This window comes from Malurus melanocephalus, unplaced genomic scaffold, assembly GCF_030028575.1.
Source record: "Malurus melanocephalus ecotype Western Australia unplaced genomic scaffold, MMel_1.1 scaffold_8, whole genome shotgun sequence".
Taxonomy (NCBI): Eukaryota; Metazoa; Chordata; class Aves; order Passeriformes; family Maluridae; genus Malurus; species Malurus melanocephalus.
In genome coordinates this window covers 2,035,216-2,057,715 of record NW_026623240.1, presented here as the reverse complement: position 1 = coordinate 2,057,715, position 22,500 = coordinate 2,035,216, and the positions used below count along the sequence as shown (strand labels likewise).

Sequence of the window (22,500 nt, the reverse complement as noted above, 5' to 3'; positions counted from 1 at the left end):
TAAATACCAAAAAAAGAAACTAAAGATTTGACCTTTGTTTACCCAAGTGAGTTTCACTTGACCAAAAGGCATGTCAGATTTTAATAGTATTTCTAGGATTGATTCAGCTCTGACAGGCCAACTTCCACCACTTGACTGCAAGTACAGCATATCTGTCAGCAGGAAGCCTACACTGCAGAGGCACCAGGAACCCGCAAGTTACACAAAATAAAAACTTTGGTGCAAAAATCTGAAACAGGAGCAGAGCCAGCATGACAGAATGCACTGATTTATTCACCACCTTCACTCCAGAGATGAGACCTCCGGCAAACGTCTCCATTGCGTCTGGCTGTCCCAGGGGAATGCCCAGTGGGTTGGAGAAGGTGCATGAGCAGTGGCACTCCTCCAGCAGCACCAGCGATGAGTCAAGCCCTGTCTGCACAAGCACAGTCATCCAGGGGCCATCTGAAACTAGCATGAGCACCCTCAGCCTGGGAGCAGTGCTATCAGAGATGCCCCATTGCAAAGCTCTCTGTCCCTTTGCTTGCATGTAAGCCTCAACCAGGGCACTTTTACCTTTAGTCACAGCTCCATGACTGTCTTTGTAATACCTTGGGCAAATATTGACTCGGATCCAACAGACTGAAAATATTTGGTTTGCACCAGATGTGGTGCGTATATATCTTTGAAACATTAGCTAAAGGAGTGATTTGGGAAAATAAAAATTGTAGGTGGATGTGTTTACTCTGCAAGGTTGTTCGCATTGTGCCCAGATGCCAGAAGTGTGTGTGAAGGTTTCACCCACAGGAAGAAAGCCAGCTGTAAGTGCYGCGACGCACAGTAAAACTGTGTGAGCACGTGCATTCCTGCGCCTGCAGATCACCACATGATAGAAGAAAGGCTGAGGATCACTGGTGAGTACGTTAACGGGTCCATGCATTCCTGCTCTGAAGACACGTGAAAAGATCTGTTAGCTCTAAAACAAATTCTTGAGCTTATTGCTTCAGGACACAGTGTCCAAAGTTTTTGGCATCTAATGGTGGGGCTGCTTTTTGCAAGAACTTGAGCACCATTTCCGTGACCCCCAGCTGACAGCAGCTTTTGGAAATSCAGACACTGTTTCAAGGGAAGGGAACTGCCCACACCCCTCTCCCATCTCTCTTGCCCCAGCTAATTAAGAGTGCCAGTAAAACACATGTATCTAAAGCATACATCTAAGCAGAGAAACAGCTTATGTTAGAAGGCTGAAAGCAACAGAAATGTAGTTTAATTGGTTTGAATTGCTTCAGTTTTCAATTCTTAGGTCCCTCCCTGTCCCAACTGTCATTTCTTCATGTGCATCTGCTCTCTCATGCTAAAAATCATCAGTCAGGTGCAGCTTTGGCAGTTGCAGAGCTTGCTCATGGCAACAGGGAGAGGGAAAGCACTTTAGCACCATTCAGTAACCTATGGATATTCCTTCTATCTAATGCTTTCATTTGGGGAGTTGCATTCATTTTAGGGGCCTTTCCAAAGGAACAAGTGTGTGAAAAGAGGTTCTTTTCTGTATTTACCAAATAAGCATAGAAGAAAAGAAAAACCACAGAATTTTGTTCAGTATATATGCAGCAAGCATAGTACATTCRCAGGAAGAACCCTAGTGAAATATTTATTTGCTGGACCAAGGGACTCAGGGCCAAACTYAATTGGTAGAAGTTTGTACAGAACAGAATTATTCTTTGGGGACTGGAAATTCATAGCAATGTTCTTTAACCATCTCTCTTAAAACTACTGTCTTTGAGTCTGCAGCACATCCCAGACAGCACTTGAGAAGTACAAGAGTAACATTTTGCTGAGTCTTTTTCCGCAAGTAAATCTTTTCATCAGATACACAACACCTGACACCTGGGGCTCATATGCCCTCTGAACAGTCAACAGATTTTGCCCAGAGCAACAAAAACCATCAAGCCACATGCTGATCCCACACATACAGCTACCTCTAACGCACTGCCTCCCAACCCCACTGGAAATTCTGGGGTGTTGGAACTTTCCTGGTCATGAAGGACCAGTTCAGAAACCAACCCATCCTTCCAGACAGCTTACCTACAGGCTCACTGTGAATCTCTGCAGAAAATTAACCCTGAAAACTCTATTTAGACACTAAGCTTGCAGTCAGTCTGATAACACTTGGGAGCTGCAAAAAGGGGAGTTACAGATTGGTTTCAACATCATGATGAGTTAAACCAGCACTAGAAAAGAGAGGAATCTTCGGCCATCTGTTTCTTTGAAGATATCCCCTTGTGCCCCAAGTTCATTACCAGATGCCAAGGCACTTCACAGTAACACACCCCAGGTTTAGAAACTAAGGTTATTTTAGAAGAGCCCTAAAAAGACACTTCTCTGTATTCATGGTAAGGTGGTTAAGTTCAGGCCCCAGTGTCACAGCAGCATACAAAACCTCCTAAYGCAGCTGTAAATCCAGAAAGGCCATTTGAAGTTTCCCCCTGCCAAGGAAACTCTTTAGACGTATTACAGCCGATATGCCTCATACCTGGAGGCTTCTGAGGCATCATCCCCACCATCCCTCCTTCCTCAGCTAATTACTGACAATCCAGCATGCTCTTAACTCTTAGTCTGAGTGMGTTCAGCCTAAGGTTTCCTTCCTCCAGATCGCAGCATACATTTGAGTACTCCATCTCCCAAGTCATATTCAGGTTCCYTTCAAGGTGTTTGGGGGTTTCCTGTGGAGGAATCAAGTCGCTCCAGCATCACCTCATGAATCCTTAGCCTGACCTTTCTGGCTATTGCTGCCCAGAGCCTGGATGTGCCAGAGGCACTTGCTGCACRTGCATTTTCTCTCAGTATTGTGGTGGAGTTTCCTTCACCTCTTTGTCAACCACTGTTGCAACACACAACCAAGCACCGTCATTAGCAAGATGTGCAATAACCCTATTTGAAATTTCTCCTTCAAGTTTATAGGACTGCAAACACACACGAGGAATCACTAGCAGGTCTCTGTATGCCATGGACAGGTGAACTTAAGCACAATCTCTTCTGGCCCATGACTTCTTATACTGATGGCATCTTCCATGTTCCCTCTGCTCCTCTGCCCAGCTTTTACACACAGTGGCAGTTTAGTTTATTTTTGTCTATCAGAAGAGAGTTTCAGTCCGCAGGGCATCATATAAACTTCAGATTCTCAGTCCCATGAACAAGGCTTTGTACAGAGCTAACAATGAAAAGCCTGCTTATTGATAGATGAGAAATTAGGCTCATTTACACCTGTTTAAGTYGGCAAAATATTTTGTTATGCTGTGGAGAGCATGAAACCTCTCAGAAGCATGGCTGGGCAGCTGCGGTGTCAAGGCGATCAGAGATTTTATCACATCCCTGGCTACTGTGGGCTGTGCTAAAGGGACACTACAGCTCTTTTAGCCCATAAACCTGATTTCAGTTAGCACCCTTTATTGTCAATATACATAAGAGCACCCCTCTGGAATAAAGGGATGGAAGAAACAGGAAACAGAGCATCCAAAACACAGGCCAGACATGTGTCAGGCCAGGAGCAGGGCTGCACTGTCACAGGCCTGTGTTTGCCATGCACACATAAGGACCCACATGCAGGAGCCAGCTCTTGGCCAGGTTGTCTGCCAGCAGAGGTAACACTCCCCGCCTCACAGCATGGGGGACTGGAAAAATGTACAGCACTGAGTCACCCCCAGCAGCAGCARAGAGCAGGCACAGCAATCCCTGCCGCCCAGCTGGAAAAAGAGGAGAAGCGGCTTTTTGGGTAGAAAGCAACATCCCATATTTGTTGGYTTCTACACTATTCAGGAAAATGAAGCACAAGAAAACCATTTGTTGTTGCTGCTGGGTCATTTTACCTTTTATGCCCCTGGAAAACAAAGCCCACCCAAGCTCCAGCCTGAGAGGTGCTCACTGGAGACTGATTCACCTGTCAGTACTTGTGTTCTCCAGGAGCTTCACTGATTGTCAGCAGAATTCCCACCACACAGCTAACAAGAAGAGGGGTTGGAAAGAGGACAATAACATTTACCTAGAAGACTCTCACTACCAGCACCAGCAGACCCGCACACTGTAACACATACTGCACATCCAGTCATGCTGCTTAATTGCAGCATTTCCCCTGATTCAGATGAAGAGTGGCAGAACCCAACACAGTTGGTACTACTGTCCTTTTGTGTTACCCTTTACTGTATGGGACCTGTAGGATCCAACACTTTCTGGGCAAAAACCATGCCTCCTTATGCTTGCATTTTGTAGACAGAATCTTGGCTCTCCAGCCACTACTGAGATGCAAAACACCAGGGTCCTTAATCTTGCCATAGCATCAATACAAATGCTGTGGCAGCCTCCTCCAACACGCAGAAGTTCGCAGAAAAAAATTGCTCAAACATGAGATTTCAGCAACCGAACATGCACAGAAACAAAACGGACATCCAAATGGCAAGTGGAAAGAGCCACAGTTAAAAACCAAACCACAGGAGTCTGAAAAGAGAGAAGTAACAGTCAAACATCTCCCCTTCTGTAATTATTTGGTGCCTAGCAGTTTGAACCACTTCACACGTAAAGCAGGCACATGCTCTTCCATGACCCCATGTCTGCCTGAAGTACAGCGAGTGGTGTGAAAGGTTTCAGACAGAGATATTTAGAACTTAGGGAAAAGTAAGAGAGGACACAGCTCACCCCACTTGCATAAAACTCCTTCCTCCCATAAATGCAACTGTTCTTTCCCATCCCTGCAAGGGTCTGTGACGCAACTTGGGCTGGGGAAACCGGGAAGGAAGCACCTGCTGGAACATCACCCCCCTTGCCTGGGATGAAGGGAGAGGTGACAAACGGCCTCACCCCCCTCAACTGGCCACAGAAATCAATCCAAAGATTGCCAAACCCCTGTAGGGAACAACAGTAGTAAGCCCTGCCAGAGCCAGGCCAAGATGACAAACAGGAAGGGAGAGAGCAAGGCTACCTGGCTCAGCAGAGGAGCTCACAAGCAAATGGTGGAAATATCACACAGGAAGGAGACTCTTCTCGATTGCCATTAATGTTAATTTAAGTTACTGAAAACACAAATAATTCCAAAACCAACTGACAGCAGATATATAGAGTACACAGCAGAGCTCAGCAAAGGTCAGGCCCCTGCAGCACAAAGCCCAGACAAGYACACAGGAAGACCCAGCTCTTTGCTCTCAGAGCTCGAGGTGACAGCACCCTGACTCACACTCACTATTACTCAGTGTGAGCAAGAGCACCCTGATCCAGCAGATCTGAGCTCTCTGACTGAATGTTTGCAATAAGGGATGTCTACATGTGCAACMATCATTCCTGCAGCTACATAAAGAGGATCAAGACTATTTTTCACCCATTCCCTTTTTGGGTCTTGCCCTCCTGCCTGCCTATCCATGTTGCTGTGTTGCAGGGAGGCAAACGGCAATAGTAGAGGCAGAGCCAACAGTTTGTGAAATTGGGAATTTACCAGGTATAATATACAATATAAGATTCCTTGGCTTAAATCAGTTAAAGTTAATTGCTAGAAGGAGTCCCTGGAAGCAATTTAGACCAAAGCAATGTCTATTCTTTTCTGGCTGATCATGTTATGAAATAAAATTAATTTGTTATGGCTTTTCACTTCAACACTTAAACTTTCCTATATGAAATACTGAAAACATATTTTTGCCTCTTTTCAGATGAGTGTACTCTTTTGAATACTGGAAGTTAGCTTCCTGTCTCTTCCACTGAGACTTCTTTTTCCCCTTTGAACTTACCCCTTGAATCTATCAGTGAGTTTTGGGAATGTATTATTCATAGGGGGGAAAAAAAGTATAAAACATAAGTTCTATATCATAATAAACTATCACCTCAAAAGATTAGTTTCCCTTTAATGCCAGCTGGCCCTATTACAGTAACTAAATCAATGGAATATCTTGGCTATTTTCAACCCCTGCAGTCCTGTCAGCCAGTGCACTGGTGGAGCAGCCACCTCTGACCCATGTGCCAGGGTGGGAGCTGACAGCACAAGCCAGCAGCTGAGCTGCCTTCTGGGGCACTTGAGTGGAGGAGCCCAGCACTGCTGCAGCAACTGCTGCCAGTGCCTTGGGAAGCTGAGCCTGGGCGAGCTGGCGTGGAGGTACCCCATGCACCATAGCATTCAGCTGGCTGGGAGACCCCACATGTGTCAGAACGTTGGCTGGGTGGTACTAAAAGAAAATAATTTCAATAACTGTTACATTATTTTCCTTCTATATTTGCCTTATTCAGTATTGTCATACCACCTCTACTGAAAAGAAACAAAAATGCAGATGAGAAGCAGCATGTTGGAACAAGCACATAAAAAGTGGTTTGCTTTCATCTTATTTGAAAGATCTATCACATGCTCCAAGTAAATCCGTTAGGCAACATTATTCCAACAAGGTGTAGCCAGTATTTTTATAATGTATGAAACATTTCTTTCAGGTTTATGTGCTCTCTCTTTACAGAGAGAGATATGTGTATGTTTTGTATGTCACAAACCGGTGTGACACAGACATGAGAAACTTTCTGAGACTCATATGTTGGGTTTTTCATTTTCTTCCCCCCTAAAGAGCARAATAGATAGTCATATCCCATGCACATTCAGACATACCTGCAGTTTTAGATGCACAAATATATTTTCAAATCTGGTTCCATCATTTTACACACCTTATAACACATTACAAATATTTACATGCCTGAAATCTATTTAGACTGCTTTATTACTCAGAGGGAAAAATACTGGAAACTACCACCAGCCTATTGCCAATTAAAAAAAAATTACCCTTGGCATTTTCAGAAGCCACCTCCACTGCAGGTGAAAATAGACAGACAGGATGTGRCTTGGCAATGGAATAAGGTCTAAGATTCAGCAGGGAAAATCTGGGAATTTTAACTCTGAGCAGGCATCTAGTAAGGTCTCTGCTAAAGACACACTCCATTGACTTGCATGCATATTTCAGTGCTTTTCTAAATCAGAATTCCCACAAAGGGCTGTATGCTGAGCTATGTTTCACTATTTAGAGTAAGACCCAAATCTTACATAGTAAAGGCAAAATCCATTCCTGATGTGAACTGGGGTTATGCTGGAGATTAATTTGATACAACTGACCTGTTTGTTTTTTCTCTCTTACGGGTGGAAAATGCAGAGACTTGAAGAGCACACCTTTGTCAACATACAACAGCAGCACAGCTTGTGAGTAGAGTTGCACGAGTCTCGCAATCTTTCACCCAAGGCTTATTCTAGAAACCTCTTCCTCCCTCCCGCATCAACTGCAACAAATATTTTGCTTGAGGAAGAAGCAAGACCCAGAAGAGCTGCTCTGTAACTTGTGTTGCAATATCCAATCTGAGTGTTACTATCAGCTTTTGGAAACTGACTGKATAGAAAACACAGATGATGTTTGCTTATTTTAATTTTAAACATCCCTGCTTGGCATACGGATGGAACCTAATAAGGTGCTTTGTTTCTGCCTCATGAATTAATTCAGCCTGCTAACTGATTTGGATAAAGTATTTTGATTCCAACTAATAAACTTKTTTTCTGTGCAGGCAAAACAACTTTTGGAAGCAAAGTAAGAAGTTCATTAGCTTGCCAGAGAAGTACTTCTATAATATCTATAAGGAATAGACCTTTTCTTTYTATAACCCACTTGTTCCACCCATGTCTTTTAAATCAATCAGATAAATTCACCTTGTTTTTCAATGCCCTGAATCCTGATAGCTCTGCACACTTGATAGGTAATTTAATCATTGTTGGTGTGGATGAACACAAGCTCAAATTAGCTTCTGAAAGGCTTAGTTGTCCCGTAGATAGCTCTGCCTTTCCACTTTTATGCAGGAACTGAGCTTCACCAACTGGTTAGCTAGAGGTGTCATTAAAAATTTACAGAAAGAAACAAAGGTGTGCTCCAGTGTCTCTCCTTACCCTTTCTACTGTTACTCTGGCAAACAAAAGGTATGGAACCTGCTTCATGAATAATGGGTCATGTAATATGCACAATACATTTTTAATGGCACACAGTAATAACATTGAGAGAGATATTTCCAATCTTCAGACTTGCTCCACAGCCTCTCAGTAGCCTGTTCTGATTCTCCCCAGATAAATCTTCTTTTCCTCTTCTCCATTTCAATCCCCACCTTAAAGCCATGACTTTTCCCCACGGGTAACTGCATTTCACCCAAACCAACAGCTGGCACTCGTGCAGCCAGGGCTGGGGACATGGGAACACCCTCCCATGCATCCACACACAAACATTTCGGGGTGTTTGGGTCTGAGCCATAGCCCAACGTGGTGCCCTCAAMTACACCACTAACTGCAACATGCTCTGGGAGGAGACACACTTGAACCAATAAAACACCTGCAAGTTTATGCCCCTGAAGAACATTCTTGCCACCTGGGCACTCGGGAAGGGGAAGAAGACTGTGGGCCTCCTGAGGGCAGAGGGGCTGYGTTTAACTGCTGCACTCTGCATAACCCCTGACCAGCACTCACTCCATCTACACCAGCAGCTTCCCTATAAAATAAATACCGAGCATCACTCTGGGGCAGCCCCAGACCTACCCGTGCCACCGGCTGAGCCGCTCCTTGGAGCCTCCGCTGGCCTGGGCGGGACCCAGGGCATCACAGGCCTTCCGCATCACCACCGGGTCTGCTGTACTGACCTTCTGCAGTAATTAATGCAGCATAATGGGCCTAATGCGGTCTTTAGAGCACCTGGCACCTCCTGCGGTGCCTGTGCCGCAGCCCTTCAGCCTGGCTGCCGTGATTGTGGCCGCGTTTGTGCTCACTGAGAGCTCAGCCTGTGAAGCCCGGCCTGGGCAGCCCCTCATGCAGAGCGCAGCCCCTCATGCAGAGCGCAGCCCGGCCCGAGCAGCTCAGCCCTGTGGGGACACGGCCACAGCCTGCCAGGGCAGCCCCGGGGGCAACCAGCCAAGGTTCTCAGGGGTGGCAAAAAGCAGCAGCACAGTGGGACCTCGGTGGCACCATGACAGGTGAGTGCCTTGGCACTTGGGCACGCAGGGTGCCCGAGGGGTGGGCCACCCAGCAGGGCACAGGGGCTTCTGCTTCATGGGTTTGTCCAGAATGAGTGTTCAAAGCTGGAAACAAGAGTGCATATCCGTATGAGGACACAGAATTATCCACACATGTAAAAACCCAGGCTACCGTGCTGTGCTATGCCTGGAAAARGATAAGGGACCCCTCCATCATCCTCCTGTTTCTCTTTTGTATGGGCTGCAACTGCCAGATGGAGTCAGCCTTGCTGACAAGGCAGGCAGGCAAAAGGCCGTACTGTCAGTCCCAACAGGCTTAAGTRTAAATGATGCACCTGCTGCTCAGGTGTCCCTGCAAACTCTCAGGCACAGACATTTAATCTTGTGGGAGACATTCAAGTTCCTCCTGGGCTAAGCAGGGACTTCTGGCTCTCTACATTTCCAAAGCAGAGCCTTAAAAGTTTCTCCTCTAAACCCTTTCATGCTGCTAGTCCTAGGCACAGTATAGCCCAGTCTTCAAAAGTGTGAATATTTATCTGAAATCAGTGGGAATTGGACAAATAAACATGGCAGTTGTGTTCTTTAATCACTACAGCCCTTGTGCCTGCATTCCCCCCTTGGATGCCACATCCATGACAATCACTGTGGTGTATTGTAATGGCTGACATTCATAAATGTGCTTAAGTTACATATTAAATAAAAATCACTCTGAACCATCCTCAATACTTTATTAACTTAAAACATTGTTCTAATAAATATGTACCAAGAAATGTAACACACTCCATAAAATCTAAATAAGGACATTTACAAACTTGTCAATGAAGTAAAAACAACTTTTTTTTTTTAACTGAGGTACATGCAGAGTTAAGGCAAATTAAGTAAATTATATTTTTTTAGTAAGTCCTGCCCACCTCAGAAGGTTTCCCTTTAAAAATTAAAAAACCCAAATATACAAATGATGCTATTGAGTAGCTATTTTCCAGTTATTAGAACAAGCCCAGAGTGTAGAAGCCAGTAATGGCTCTGGATAGAAAGTCTGTGCCTCCCTGGTGCTCCTGCCCTCCCCAGGCAGGATGACTTGTTAGATTGGTTTCCAGTTCTAAGGCATAATTCTGTGCTTTGGCTTTCCCACTGGTCTATCACAAACTTCCTTCTCCCTAGTGGATGTAGGAAGAAGTAACCCTCCACAATTCAAACACACAGGCAGTTAGGCCTTGCATGCACAGACATGGCTCAGGGAGGACAAAAAGGACCTCTCTGTAATTGTTAATGCAGCTCCCGATTTGCACCAGAACAAGTGAGAGCAGGATCAGACCCAGGCTGGTACCTCCGGTTCAAAACCAGCAAGATGTCCAACAGTCCTGATCCTCCAGGTTTTCCTGACAGGAAGTCATCCAAGAGAGAACCCACTCAGCACTGAACTCAATCAGGGCAAGTGCTGATTGCTCTCTGTCATTACCCCATGTAAACACTGTTATACCTATGTTTCCCTGCCAGCTGATTYAAGCTACTGAAAGCTTGATRGGTTTCATCATGGCCATRGGAGAAATACTTTCCAGTTTACAGRTATTTGGTAGCTTATTCATCTTTGGAGTATTAGGCTTTATATCTTAAAGGATTATTTTTCAGTGTTATTTCAGAAGTAAAGAGGGGAAGAGAAAGAGAGAAACCCTCAGTCTTTACTTTCCCCTTTCACAGTTGTTCAGGTTGAGCTGTCAACACATGGCTCTGTCCTCTTCCTTTCCTCTCTGAGCTCCTTTCAGAAAGGTAATGCCAGGGTCTGTGTTCAAAACAAGTCTTGGGTCCAGCAGGGAAGCCAAGGGAGTCTGTTCTCATAGTGTTGTAGGCGCTTTCCATGTTGTAGTTTGGACTCATTTCAGGCCGTGCTGTGTCTCCCGGTGTCTCCGTAAATCCACCTTTCGTTGGAAGCCTTTGCCACAGAGATCACAGCCRAAGGGCTTGAAGCCTGTGTGCTTCCGGCTGTGGGTGATGAGGTTGGAGCTCTGACTAAAGGCTTTTCCACACACCTGGCACTTGTGAGGCTTCTCACCTGCAAACAGAAGGTGGGAAAGAGAGAGGCTGTGAAAGAGGCAACGTGCTGCTTACTTGGAACTACAGCAAATGCACACTGGGCCTTACAGCTTATCAAAGAGATTTCTGTGTGATTACCTAGAAAGTCATTCTTACAAAACATGTGCATTTGGGAGCTCCAGWGCATGAGCTGAGCCTCCACTGCAACTGAGCAGGCCTGGACATGGCTGCACCTCCATCAGCCCAGTGCAGTCCTGGGAGCAGCCTGAAGCACCGATTGTTCTCAGAACACCACACCTTGTGAATGTATTTGTCTGAATGGGTTCTGTGCAATTTGAAGTGGCTTTGGGTCCTAGAAAAATGAGGAACYCCTGGAAAAGTGATGAATGCCTGACATCGATTACTATGCCATCAGCAGGGGGGCAGGTGGAATAGGTAGGGGGAGGTTGTTAAAACAAACWCAGAGATCTGGGAACTGTCCCCAAGGAAGGTACGAGGGTCATTAAGTGAATCCTGAGGGTCAGGGTTCATCCAGACTTTGGTTCTCTCTTCTCCCCACACTGAAATGCTAGCAGTCAGAGCCCTGAAGTTCTCCTGCAGGTAAATAATGTAAACAGGAATAAATGCAGCCCCTGGAACTTCTATAGAGAAGTCAGTGGCAAAACTGCATGGGAGCAGGATCTCAGTATATTTTTCATAGTGTTTATTATCAAATAACAAATAAAAGTGAACCAAACCACAATACCAAGCCCGATTTTCAGAGTGGCTTTGCACCTGCAGAGCCCACTTACTTCAGCTGGGAAAAACAAGYTCTTTGGATGTTTGAAGACAGATTCTTAGAATCAAAAAAAATAATACAAAATGTGCTGAAGGCTCAATTCACAAGTATATGGTGCATATGAAAGGAATCCCTGATTCAGTTAAGGACCTGCTTTTGTGTTAGCAATTTAAAAACCCAGGCACAGTTTCTGATCTTGAAACAAAATAATCTGATTGATTCAGAATTTGTCAGAAATTCTACTTAAGCCTCATTTTAAAAAAAATACTATGGAAATATTTCTTGTATTACTTCCCAAATAGTTCATTTTCATCCAGCAACCTTCAGAGAAAAAACTTTATAAGTAGCATTTATTATTCACTGCTTGTCACCTAGGAAAGTCACAACCAAGCAGTGCTACATGTAGTACCATCTTTCTACATACTGCCCTTTTTAGGCTTCACCTTTTATATCTGTTAGTGGCCACTATCAGGAAAAAGGATTTTGGTTATCTGAACCTTGAGTTTGGCCAGTTCCACTGTTATTTCATGGCTAAAAATTCTTCCACATCTCACACATTGTTTATTTTCCTCTACTTTAAGTGAATGGTGGAGGTCTGGAAGGCAAGATTTTCTTTTAATGATTTCTGATAAGCTTGCCTTCTCACTGAATCATATTTTTGAAACTATTTCCTTTGGTGATACACCTGCACTTTATATTAGTTTCCATGTTTATTACTAACAGTGAAACTTGAGAACTCTGCACCTCTCCTTCCATTCTGTATCAAACTGCAGCCATTTCTCAGAAACTCCAGGTGGAAGTGCAGACAATCTCTGAACAAATATTTAGATTAAGACCTAGGTCCTCCAGTTTAGTGTTTGATCTAGAGGAGGAGACTCCTGTTGTTCCTATTGTAAATTGGTAGATCCTGCAAAAAGCAATGCTGTAATCAAATTCACTTGTCATTTTCCTGGGACCTCAGCTGTAAATCAAGGYTATGTGARTACAATAATCTAGAAATCATCTTACACAAAAGCCCTTTAAATAAACATTGGTGGATCCTATTAAGGGAACAATGATTGGATTGCGAGGATTTTTGTAGGTTATTTTGCAGCTGCTGTTCATCAAACCACATTCAGATCACCCTCCTTTGCCCAAGTACAGCTCAGACAGCATGAATAGCAGGGAAGTGTGTGTGCTGTCCCAGCTGAGGAGGAATGGATTGCTGCAGAGAAACCTCTTCAGAGAGCTGCCCTCATGTTAGGGCTGACAACAACAGCTGCAGGGCTGACCTGTATGAATGAAGGTGTGTTTCTTCATATCAGATTTCTGGTGGAACCGCTTCCCACAGTACTGGCACGGATAGGGTCGGGTGTCTGAGTGGATGAGCAGGTGGGTGGACAGAGTAGAAGATCTCTTAAAACTCTTGCCACAAATCTTACAATCAAAGCTGCGCTCCTGCAGAGAGATGAGCCCAGACACACACATTASATATCACACCAATGATCCTATCAGCAACAAACTGCCTAGTACCACATCAGTATTGCCCCTTCTGCCTTAGCAAAAACTTATTCTTCTCCAGAGAGCTGGACTGGCCTACACAGATGATAACACTGGCTTGATAGCAGCACCACATGATAAGAAAGATAATGCATCCTTTTTTAGTGCTGTGCACTGTTYCTTACTAAAATTTAATTGAACAACTCTTCTTGCTGGCAGGAATGGCCAAGTGGGAGCAGCCCAAATGGACTGGGCAGAGTCTGCCGACACATTTTATCGGGGCCCAAGACACAATCATTCTACTGGGAAACCCAGCAGCTGCAGCACTGTTCAGAGGCCACCTCTCTACTGTACACAGGAAAGTGGGTGCCAAGGCTGCTTGGCTCTCCTGGGAAATCCCTGTGGCAGACATAGTTCTGGCATGGTAACAACTAACTGCTTATCTGTAGTTTCATTAAAATTCAAGTGAAAGGTACATAGAGCAGCTGGGACAAACACTTTTTCAGTTTACTGCTTTAACATATAAAAACAAATGCATTAAGATCCTACTGTCTCTCACCTCTCCCTCACACACTCCTCTGCACCATTTTCTTATACTATATATTATCTCTACTTTCCGTCCCCTAAACTTCCATTGCACCTTCCTCCTCCTGTGCTTTCACACAATAACCTTCTTTATTTGGCTTTTAATGCACTTTCCCCAAAATGCTGTCCCCTCCGTGCACACTTTATGCTGCACTGCTCTTTTCACCGTTGTTTAATGGATGATGAGATTATCTCCTTTCGTTGTGTGCTCTGTTGGTTACACACTCATGAAATTATAAACAAAAGAGCAAAAAAACATTGCTGTAACTCRATCCTCCAAAAGCCAGTCTGAAGAAGGAAGATTTGCCAGGTAAGTGGGTGGGAAAGGGGAAATATGGCATAGTATCAGCAGATGGAAAATGTTACAAGTCCTCCTACCAAAATTAACTACCATATTCTTTTAGTGTGTGACTCAGTGTGTCGAGATGGGTGAAGTCTGTGCTCTATACCTGACTGGTCATTCAGATGTTCCCTGCACTGACAAATGACTACAAACAAGGGAAGACTCACTTCTTTGGGGGAGGGTGGAGAAAGAATGAGGAGAGCTGCATCAGAAGAAAGTACAGTGTGTTGCTTTAGCAGTTAAGAGAAGTCCACACCTGCATTACAATTTTCAGCTCTGAGAGCGAGCATTTACTATTTTCTGTTACTTCTGGAGTGCCAAAAGTGCCCATTGCTTAATACAAAAGGTCTGAAGAATGGAAACAAAGCCTCTGTACTTTAATCACCTGATCAGCTCTTTTGCTGACTAACTGGCCACCTTTCCTCTGACTGCCACCGTATTTTTCACCTACAATTGCCCACTGCAGCCCKACCACATGTGCTTCTCCTCCTCAGTTTAGGTCCCTTCCTCCTTGCTCTGTATTTGCCTTCGTGGCTTCCCCAGCCAGCTGAATAGAGCAAGTGGCCTGGGCCCCTCGCCGTCCATGCTGGCAGCCTGCCCCGCTCTCACCTGCGAGTGCACGGCCTTGTGCTGCTCCAGGCTGACTGCATGGCCGAAGGTCTTGCCACACATGTCACAGGCAAAGGGCCTCGTGCCGCTGTGTGAGCGGCGCACGTGTACCTCAAGGCCATGCRGTGTGGAGAAGACCTGAGGAAAGAGAGTACACAGTGGGTCAAGTTTGCCAGGGAGCAAGGGCTGGGGGAGATTCGCACCCTGTGTGGGCAAAAGGGATCCCTACCTTGCTGCACTTGACACACTTGTAAGAGCCAGTGCTGATGAGCAGTGGGCGGCACAAGAGGTCCGACTCCATTTTGATGCCACCTTGCCCCTTGTCCTGCTGCAGTCCAGGCTGTGTTTCAGCATAGAGTCCAGGAGTTGCTGCCGGCGGCCGCTCAAACAGCCCCGGGCCCGGGGAGCTGAAGTCACCATACAATCCCAGGGAAGAGCTGCACTCGGCGCCATAGAGGGCGGGCTCGGAGCCTCGGTCGCAGAAGAGCCCCAGGGCTGAGGTCCTCTCCAGAGTCGGGCAGGGCCTGTAGCTTTGCACAAGATGCCTGAGCTCRGAGCCACCCAGGCTGTTCCACATGTATGGTTTGAAGGGCACCGAGAAAGGCGGTGSTTCATCTAGGGATGGACACACAGATCTCTCCGAGGCTGTGGAAACACAATGGCATGGGAACTGGTGGGCTTCACAGTCCAGACATATCATGAGGCAGAACAGTCTCAGCACTCAGGCTTATGTCCAGAGCCAGAYCCCTGTACTGCACTTTGAGGCTGCCCTTTCATTTTAATGGGAGGCCATTTTATATTGCACATTCAGGTCTGAGTGTCCAGCACTACCTACTTACCCAGTGCCCCAACCAAATTATTTCAAGTCAACACTAATTTTGTCTACCTGCATCTCTGGATGCCTGGGTGTATACACTGGTCTGACTATGAGGACTCTAAACAACTCAGTCTGTAACTTCCTATAGTTTTATCTGCAGCTTCTTTGAARCATGTATGTACCATGTCCCAAGATGGACATTAAAGCTGACAGTCCATATGTTTAAGTTCTGATGGAGATCCACACATCCATATAGCAAATATAGCATTACAGAGGTATCAGACAGAACAAATGTGCTGAGATTTACCTGTTTAAATAAAACCTTAAAAATGAAAAACATCTTGTTGCACAATACCCAAATCTAGTCTCTCAACATCATGCCATGTTCAAATAAAATTTGAGCATGTTATGCTTCAATTTTTCAGAAAAAAAATAAACTAAAATTTCTCCTCATCTGAAAGAAAATCATGGTTGCTTCAGATTGCTCTGAGGTTCTCCATGTAAAGAAATTGAGTCCACCCAAACCAGAGCTTTATCAAATCATCRGGATGGATCACGTTAAAACCTGGAGACACAAAACCATATTCCTAGCAGTCATAAAGCAAATTTCCACCAAAACAAGMTCAAATATCTTCAGCCTCTAAGAGACCCTAGAGGCTCACCTTCAGCAATGGCATCTGACCAAGGCAGTAGGCACCATGTGAATCACACTTGGAGGTCCCTGATGCTAAGGCAGGAGTACAGCCTTTGAGAGCAGTCTAAAGGCCTGAATGCTCAAGGAGTCCCACACAGAGGAAAGCACAGCTGGGCATGGAACATGAGGCACCAGCCCCCAACTGTGTCTGCCAGAGATGCTGATTAATGCCTGAGATGTACTGCTTTCACTCCTCTTTACMGGCATCAGCACTGGGAGGGTCAAAAGTCTCCACTGGCAAGAGTTTTAGTGAGCCAGGGAAGAGATGAATCAATTCACTGCTGAAATGCCAATGCCTTCATAGAGATATTGGCATCCCTTATAACCTGGGCTTCCAGAATATAACCTCCCTTAACAAAAACTTGTCCACCCACAATTTTTCTTTTACTTTTTCTCATTTCTGTCAGCTTCAGAGCTCCCATGGCTTTTTCTTGGGCAAACCTAGATAAACAGGGGTGGACTAGGGAAAGAAGGCATGATGTGTTAGGCTATCCATTTGGACAGGCAAGTGGTCACTGAGGGGTTACAGAAGGTAGTGGAAAATGAGGTTAACATTGAGCTTTGAATGACTTTTTCCTATCTCTTACATAATTTCAGATGTTAACAGTCTTTAATTCTTCCATTGAAATTGGCAGTCCTTTGGTCGGAAATACATGCATACATACTGACTGGGACATTTGAAGAAAGTGATGAAATCAAATTAGCTGATATGGTGTTCAGCATGATTTTTCCTGTTCTGCACTGACTGCAAAATTGTGGTCAGCATCACATCATGTATCTTTTGTCTTTGTWATCAGTTTCAGTGTTGCTATCTCTCACAATTTAATCACAAAATTCAAAACTATCTAAAAGTCCCAGCTCTTAAAACGGCATGATTTCATCAGGCCCTGAGCTTTTCTATTGCTTGTTTTTGTTTTAACTTTTTCTTCCTTTTTAAAGTAAACTTCTAACCCAAACTGTATGAAAAGCATGAAAATATAAACYTTCAACATTTTAACACCAGAACTGAATGTCCATAAGGTATTACTTACAATCTTGATTTCTGAGCCAGTTCATTGAATGAGAGGGAAGGCTGACCTGATTTTTGAGCCCTTGGAATTGGCAATACGCTACACAGTGAACATTGCACCACAGATCAGTTTGCRTGCAATGTTCCTTCCATCACTACACATGCTTTGGAGCACTCTCAAGCACAAATGCAAGTGAGTCACTCTTATTATACTCAAGCCATCCAAGCTCAGTGGCAAAGCAATCTGCAAACCCAGTTCTGCCACACTGTGTGTGCCGCTTCTCCACTCCACAGCATCTAGGGGGAACAGAGAGGGAGAGAAATACTTCCCCTCATTTTCCTAGAAATTCTGTGCTGCCTTTATATAGACTACCTCTGGGAAAAAAATAAATCAATGCTTGTTTTTGAAGGCAAGACAAACTCAACCTTAAATGACTGGGAAGAGATTGATATGCACAGCAAAGAAAGATGCAAGTGTCCTCTTACACAAACCACGAAACACCACACTCTCTGCACAACTCCATTATATCCAATAAGTCTCCTTCCTTTTGCAGCATCAACAGGGTCATCAGGAGATMCTAATACTGCTGTTCTGAGATCCCATGTACCTTCTGCATATGCAAATTCATGTGATTACAGACACATGTAGAAAGTGAGGTTAAATAATGAAGTGATTTGCACTGATGGGAGTTAAGAGGCATTACATCTGCATGTATGTTGTATGATCACCTACATCAGCAGTCCAGCACACAAAGACAGCTTTCACTCCATATTGAAGTGCACCTATGTTCACTTCTAGAGATAAAGGAGTGGTAGTACCACGCGCAACACCTGCCCTCAACATGATTTAGAACCATCATATCTCATCTGCTCTGCCTGGCAAAGCACAAAAACTGTGCCCCACCCATACACAATTGTAGGAATACAGTCTGTCACCAGTGCATCTTGCAGAAGAGACCTAGACACAAACTGCAGCTTCACACTGAATCTCACAAGCAGCTGAAGGCAAAGGGTCTGGAGGAGGGGAGCTGCAGGAAGGAAGTCCTCTATCTAATTCTGTTGCCACTGCCTTCATCGTTAATATAACAGCACCTCTATCAATGYACCGAGATTTATTTAATAAAGCTCTTACAGTACTATACTCTAATCTTACAGTACAGTACAGCTCTTACCTTCCTGGACCTCCTGTGAATGGGATCAGACAGCCCCAGGACTACCCACCCCACCTTGAAAATCTTGATCTGGGGACATCATCCTCATTTTGTAAATTTATCTTTACTGGACAGCCTGATGGTTAGYTGGGAGCTAGTGAATCCCACAGTGAGGGAAGAGATTAGTGGGAAGGAGGAAAAGGCAGAGCAGACCTGGTAAAATACCTGCTCTATTTTACATTTGTCTCTTTGACACCCTGTGAAAATGGTTTATTTTCTACACATAAACTGCAATTTGGGAAGGGAGGAGCAGGACAAATTCATTAGGAAAAAAAAATTACACACGTTGCTACAGTCTGTGCAGAAATATTGTCAGAAGCAAGACTGCTGCATTGCTGCATTTGGTCTGGTCYGTCATTTGCACAGACTGAAAGTGTCCTGTGGCTGATGCTGGACAGTATTTTGAATGTCCCCTCAAAGGAGCTTAGGGCTCTTGAAATAAGATGAGGCTTTAACAATTCGAATCCACATCATTACAATGAGCCATTCATATGCAAGGATTCTATAAAGATGAAGTGGGTAAACAGTGGCAAGCCGGGACTAAGTATTCATTTTGCTGGCGTCTGCTGTCAGTTGTTAAAGCTGACACAATTTTTCCTTCAAGACAAAACTGTCCTTTTTTCCAGCTGTCACTTTTGAATCGAGGCAATAAGAAGTGGTTTTATATATATATATATATATATATATATATATACATATTTTTGTTCTAAAATAACGTCACTGTGTTTTTAAACGAGATAAGTATTTGCGCCAGGCTGGGGACAGCATCTCCCACTGCTCCAACCACATCAAAGGCAGGACACGGGAGCTAGAGACAGGCACTGCAGCCGTAAGTGTGAGTTTCCTGGATTTGGGGTGTTTGAATCTGACTGTCATTATTTTCCTCTGGTTTTTACAAATGTGTTTTTAGAAAACAAAAACAAACAAACATAAGAAGAAACCCAAAAAGAATCCAAATAGCAAAAGAAAGGGGATATAGCAAAAGGGAAAGGGAGAGCCAGATWTTTTTTTAAGGCAAGAAGCAAGAAATAACCTGAAAGGGCGCTAGGGAAAATGACTAGCATGTTGTACAAAACACAAAATCGACGGTGTTTACTACAGSTATATAGACAGCCTGTACTGTCTTAAAACACTTATAAACTCCGTGTAGGCAGGACACCGTAAGAAAATGYTGGAACCTTTTAAACATAACCTGGCTTGCCTGTAAAAATTAATCASAAACCAAAAAATCAGGACCCAATGTCATGACAACTTTCCTACAGTGTGTCATCCGCTGCTCCCTCAACAGTACAAAATGGGCTGGAAAAGCAACCCAAAAGAGGTAGCCCAAAAACAAGTGGAAGGAACAGATTCTGGCAAATCTGGGGGAAAAGAATAATGATTTTTATAAGGAACACGCAAACCTGTCCCTTTTACTCGTTTGTGACGGTGGCGCCCAGCCATGAGATATATGCTCCAATGCCCCACGGCAATRACATGGACATGCAGCCAGACCCTCGCTGAGCGCGGCTCACCCTGGTCCTACCTGGAGAGACGGAGGGCGAGGGAGGTCTCCAGAAATCCTCGAACTCGGACACCCTGTCACAGACACTGCCCTCGCAGCTTGGAGCTGACTCGGAGGTGCCATCGGCAGCCTCGATAAGGTGCGATTCCGGGGAAAAGCGCCCCTGGGAAGGCTCCGGATCGGGCAGGGCGGTGCGGCACAGCTCCGTGTCCTCGGGGAGCTTGCTGTCTGCAGGACAAAGCGGGAGAGGTAACTCCTCAGTGTGGGTCCATGTTGGGAGAGAGCTGCCTCCCGCGGCGACCGGCTCACACCAAGGTTTGATGCCCGACTCTCTCYAACCCCGCATCAGCCCCTCCGGCGTCCCGCAGGGGCTGCACAGCAACCGCTCGGTGCCGCGGGCATCGAGGTGATGCCGGGTGGGTGGGCTGTGTCCGGGCGACGCTGCGACCGAGGGACTCCTACCTGAACAGATCTGGGCTAGCACCGTCTCCAGCCGCAGGCTGTAGTCCTCGTCGGCGGAGCGAGGCTGGTGGTAGCTGTGCGCTTTCTTGCTCTTCACTAGGAAAGACCTCGGCATGGTGGGGTGCTGCCACGGGCGGCACGGCCGCACTCCCTCTCCAAGCGCCGGGCTCGGCKACGGCGAGCGTCACCCCCGAGTCTCCTGCGGGGCGGCGGCGGGGAGGCGACCTGCGGGAAGGTGCCGAGCCCTTCGCTGAGGGCCGGGGGCGCCGGCCAGGAGGGGCCGCTCGCCGGGGGCGGCGCGCCAGGTGGCGGTGCGCAGGTAGCTCCGGCCACCGCCACCGCCCCCGCTCGCCTCGCCCCCTCTTTCCCTCARCCTCCCACCGTCCCTAGCTAACACCTTTTACCCCCCTCCCGCCCACTGTGRCCTTGGGGTCGCCCCGGCCACGCTCCGACGGCCGCTGCCGGATTGCGGAGAACAGGCAACAGCAGCAGCTGGGCACCGCTCTTGGGACGAGCGGGGGCTGAGGGAGCTGGGGGGCGCGGTCGGGTGTTATCCCATCCCTCCGCGGGAGTGCGTCTGCACTCGGCCAAAGGGGCGCACCGTGCCTCCGTGTTCGCCTCCGCGCCGGCAGACACGGCAGAAGCGYCGCCAACAAATCTCCCCCCCGAAACAGCTTATCAGGTCCAAACACCCCGGGCTGGCCSGCGCGGGGCTGTTACTGGGACGGGAGGGAGAGTCGTTTCAAACCCGACAGCCTAAACCTGGCGCCTAAGAGGCTGTTGCTGTCGGAGGGACTGATTCACCCATCCCGCGCGAACCACGATAACACAAAAACGAACAAAACGGAATCTCTCCTGCACCCTCAGCTATCGGCGCCGCGCCACATTGCAGCTGCGGGCACCGAAAGCCGGGGTGGGGAAAGGAGACGAGGTGGGAAACCTCCTGCGAGGAGTCGGGGCATGACTGGGTAAAACAGAGCCACCCTGACTCCTCGGGGGAAGGCCGGAGAGGTTCATTCGAACCCATTCAGCACCGGGCCGCCTCTGGACTTTGCAAATAGCGAGTTAAATCCACATTCTTTTGGAGGACTTCCGAGGGTTGCGCTTTTTTTGCCTTTTTTTTTTTTTTCCCCCCCGGTCAGCTGTCTCGGACTTGCAAACGGGGAAGAGAGGGAAAAGGCCCAGCTCATCAGCGGGGGGCCAGGAACTGCCCCGCAGWTGGCGGCACGGGCTGCGCCGCAAAACTCCAGGCCCATCCGCGCCCGCCAGGGGCAGGGCCGCTCAGCGCCACCGGGAGGTACCGCCCCCGGGCACGGCGCCGGTGGGAGCATTGCTACCCAGACCCACCTGTGCCTGGGTTCATCCTTGAACGGAGGCTAGCGGCCAGCGGGCCCGCACGGAGAGGGGAGGGAAATCAAAGCGGCCCGATAACGCGTTTCCACCCTCCTGACACTCCCGCGACGGCAACGGCCGCCGTAGCCGTTGGGGGCTCCGGGCGCCGGAGCGGCTTCTGCCGCGTGTTTCCCTCCAAAAGTCACGCCGCGGAGGCGCGGTCGGCTTCCCAAGGCCGRAGCTGGCCAGGCAGGGGCCGGGCCCGTGGGAAGGAGAGTCCCGCAGCCCACCTGGCCGCCGCTCCGCCGCTGGCAGCTGCCGCTGCGGGGGCGCGGCCAGGGCAGGGCTGGAGCTGCGCGGGGTCCCGGCCGAGAGGGGAGGGGTCGCTGCGGCCCCGGCCCGCCCGCCGGCAGCTGCCCACGCGAGACGAGAGAAGCGAGAACGCTTACCCATTTGGAGGGGCGAAGGAAGCTGGGCTGCTGACGGGGTTTGCGCGACAGCCTGCTAGTTTGGGTGACTTTAAATTTAGCCTCCCTTTAAGAAGCAATGGTGCTTGAGTTGGCTTTTTTTTTTTAAACTTTTCTGTCTCTCTCAACTCCTTCAGAGCTCGGCCCCCTAAACCACAAATTCCACTTCCTGAGCGTTAGTTAGGAGCTTCTGCAAA

The 22,500-nt window shown here is 46.9% G+C and overlaps 1 protein-coding gene across 1 annotated transcript; it reads right to left on the bottom strand.

Moving 5' to 3' along the window:
* Positions 1-9,706: 9,706 nt before the first annotated feature.
* GFI1 (growth factor independent 1 transcriptional repressor) lies at positions 9,707-20,692 on the bottom strand. Its single transcript, XM_057374094.1, has 6 exons — positions 20,527-20,692; positions 20,064-20,295; positions 15,037-15,452; positions 14,808-14,945; positions 13,063-13,228; positions 9,707-11,032 (listed from the first exon to the last, which is right to left on the bottom strand). The coding sequence occupies exons 1-6, from the start codon at positions 20,617-20,619 to the stop codon at positions 10,854-10,856; spliced, it is 1,224 nt and encodes a 407-aa protein (XP_057230077.1). The 5' UTR covers positions 20,620-20,692; the 3' UTR covers positions 9,707-10,853.
* Between the last annotated feature and the right edge of the window lie 1,808 nt (positions 20,693-22,500).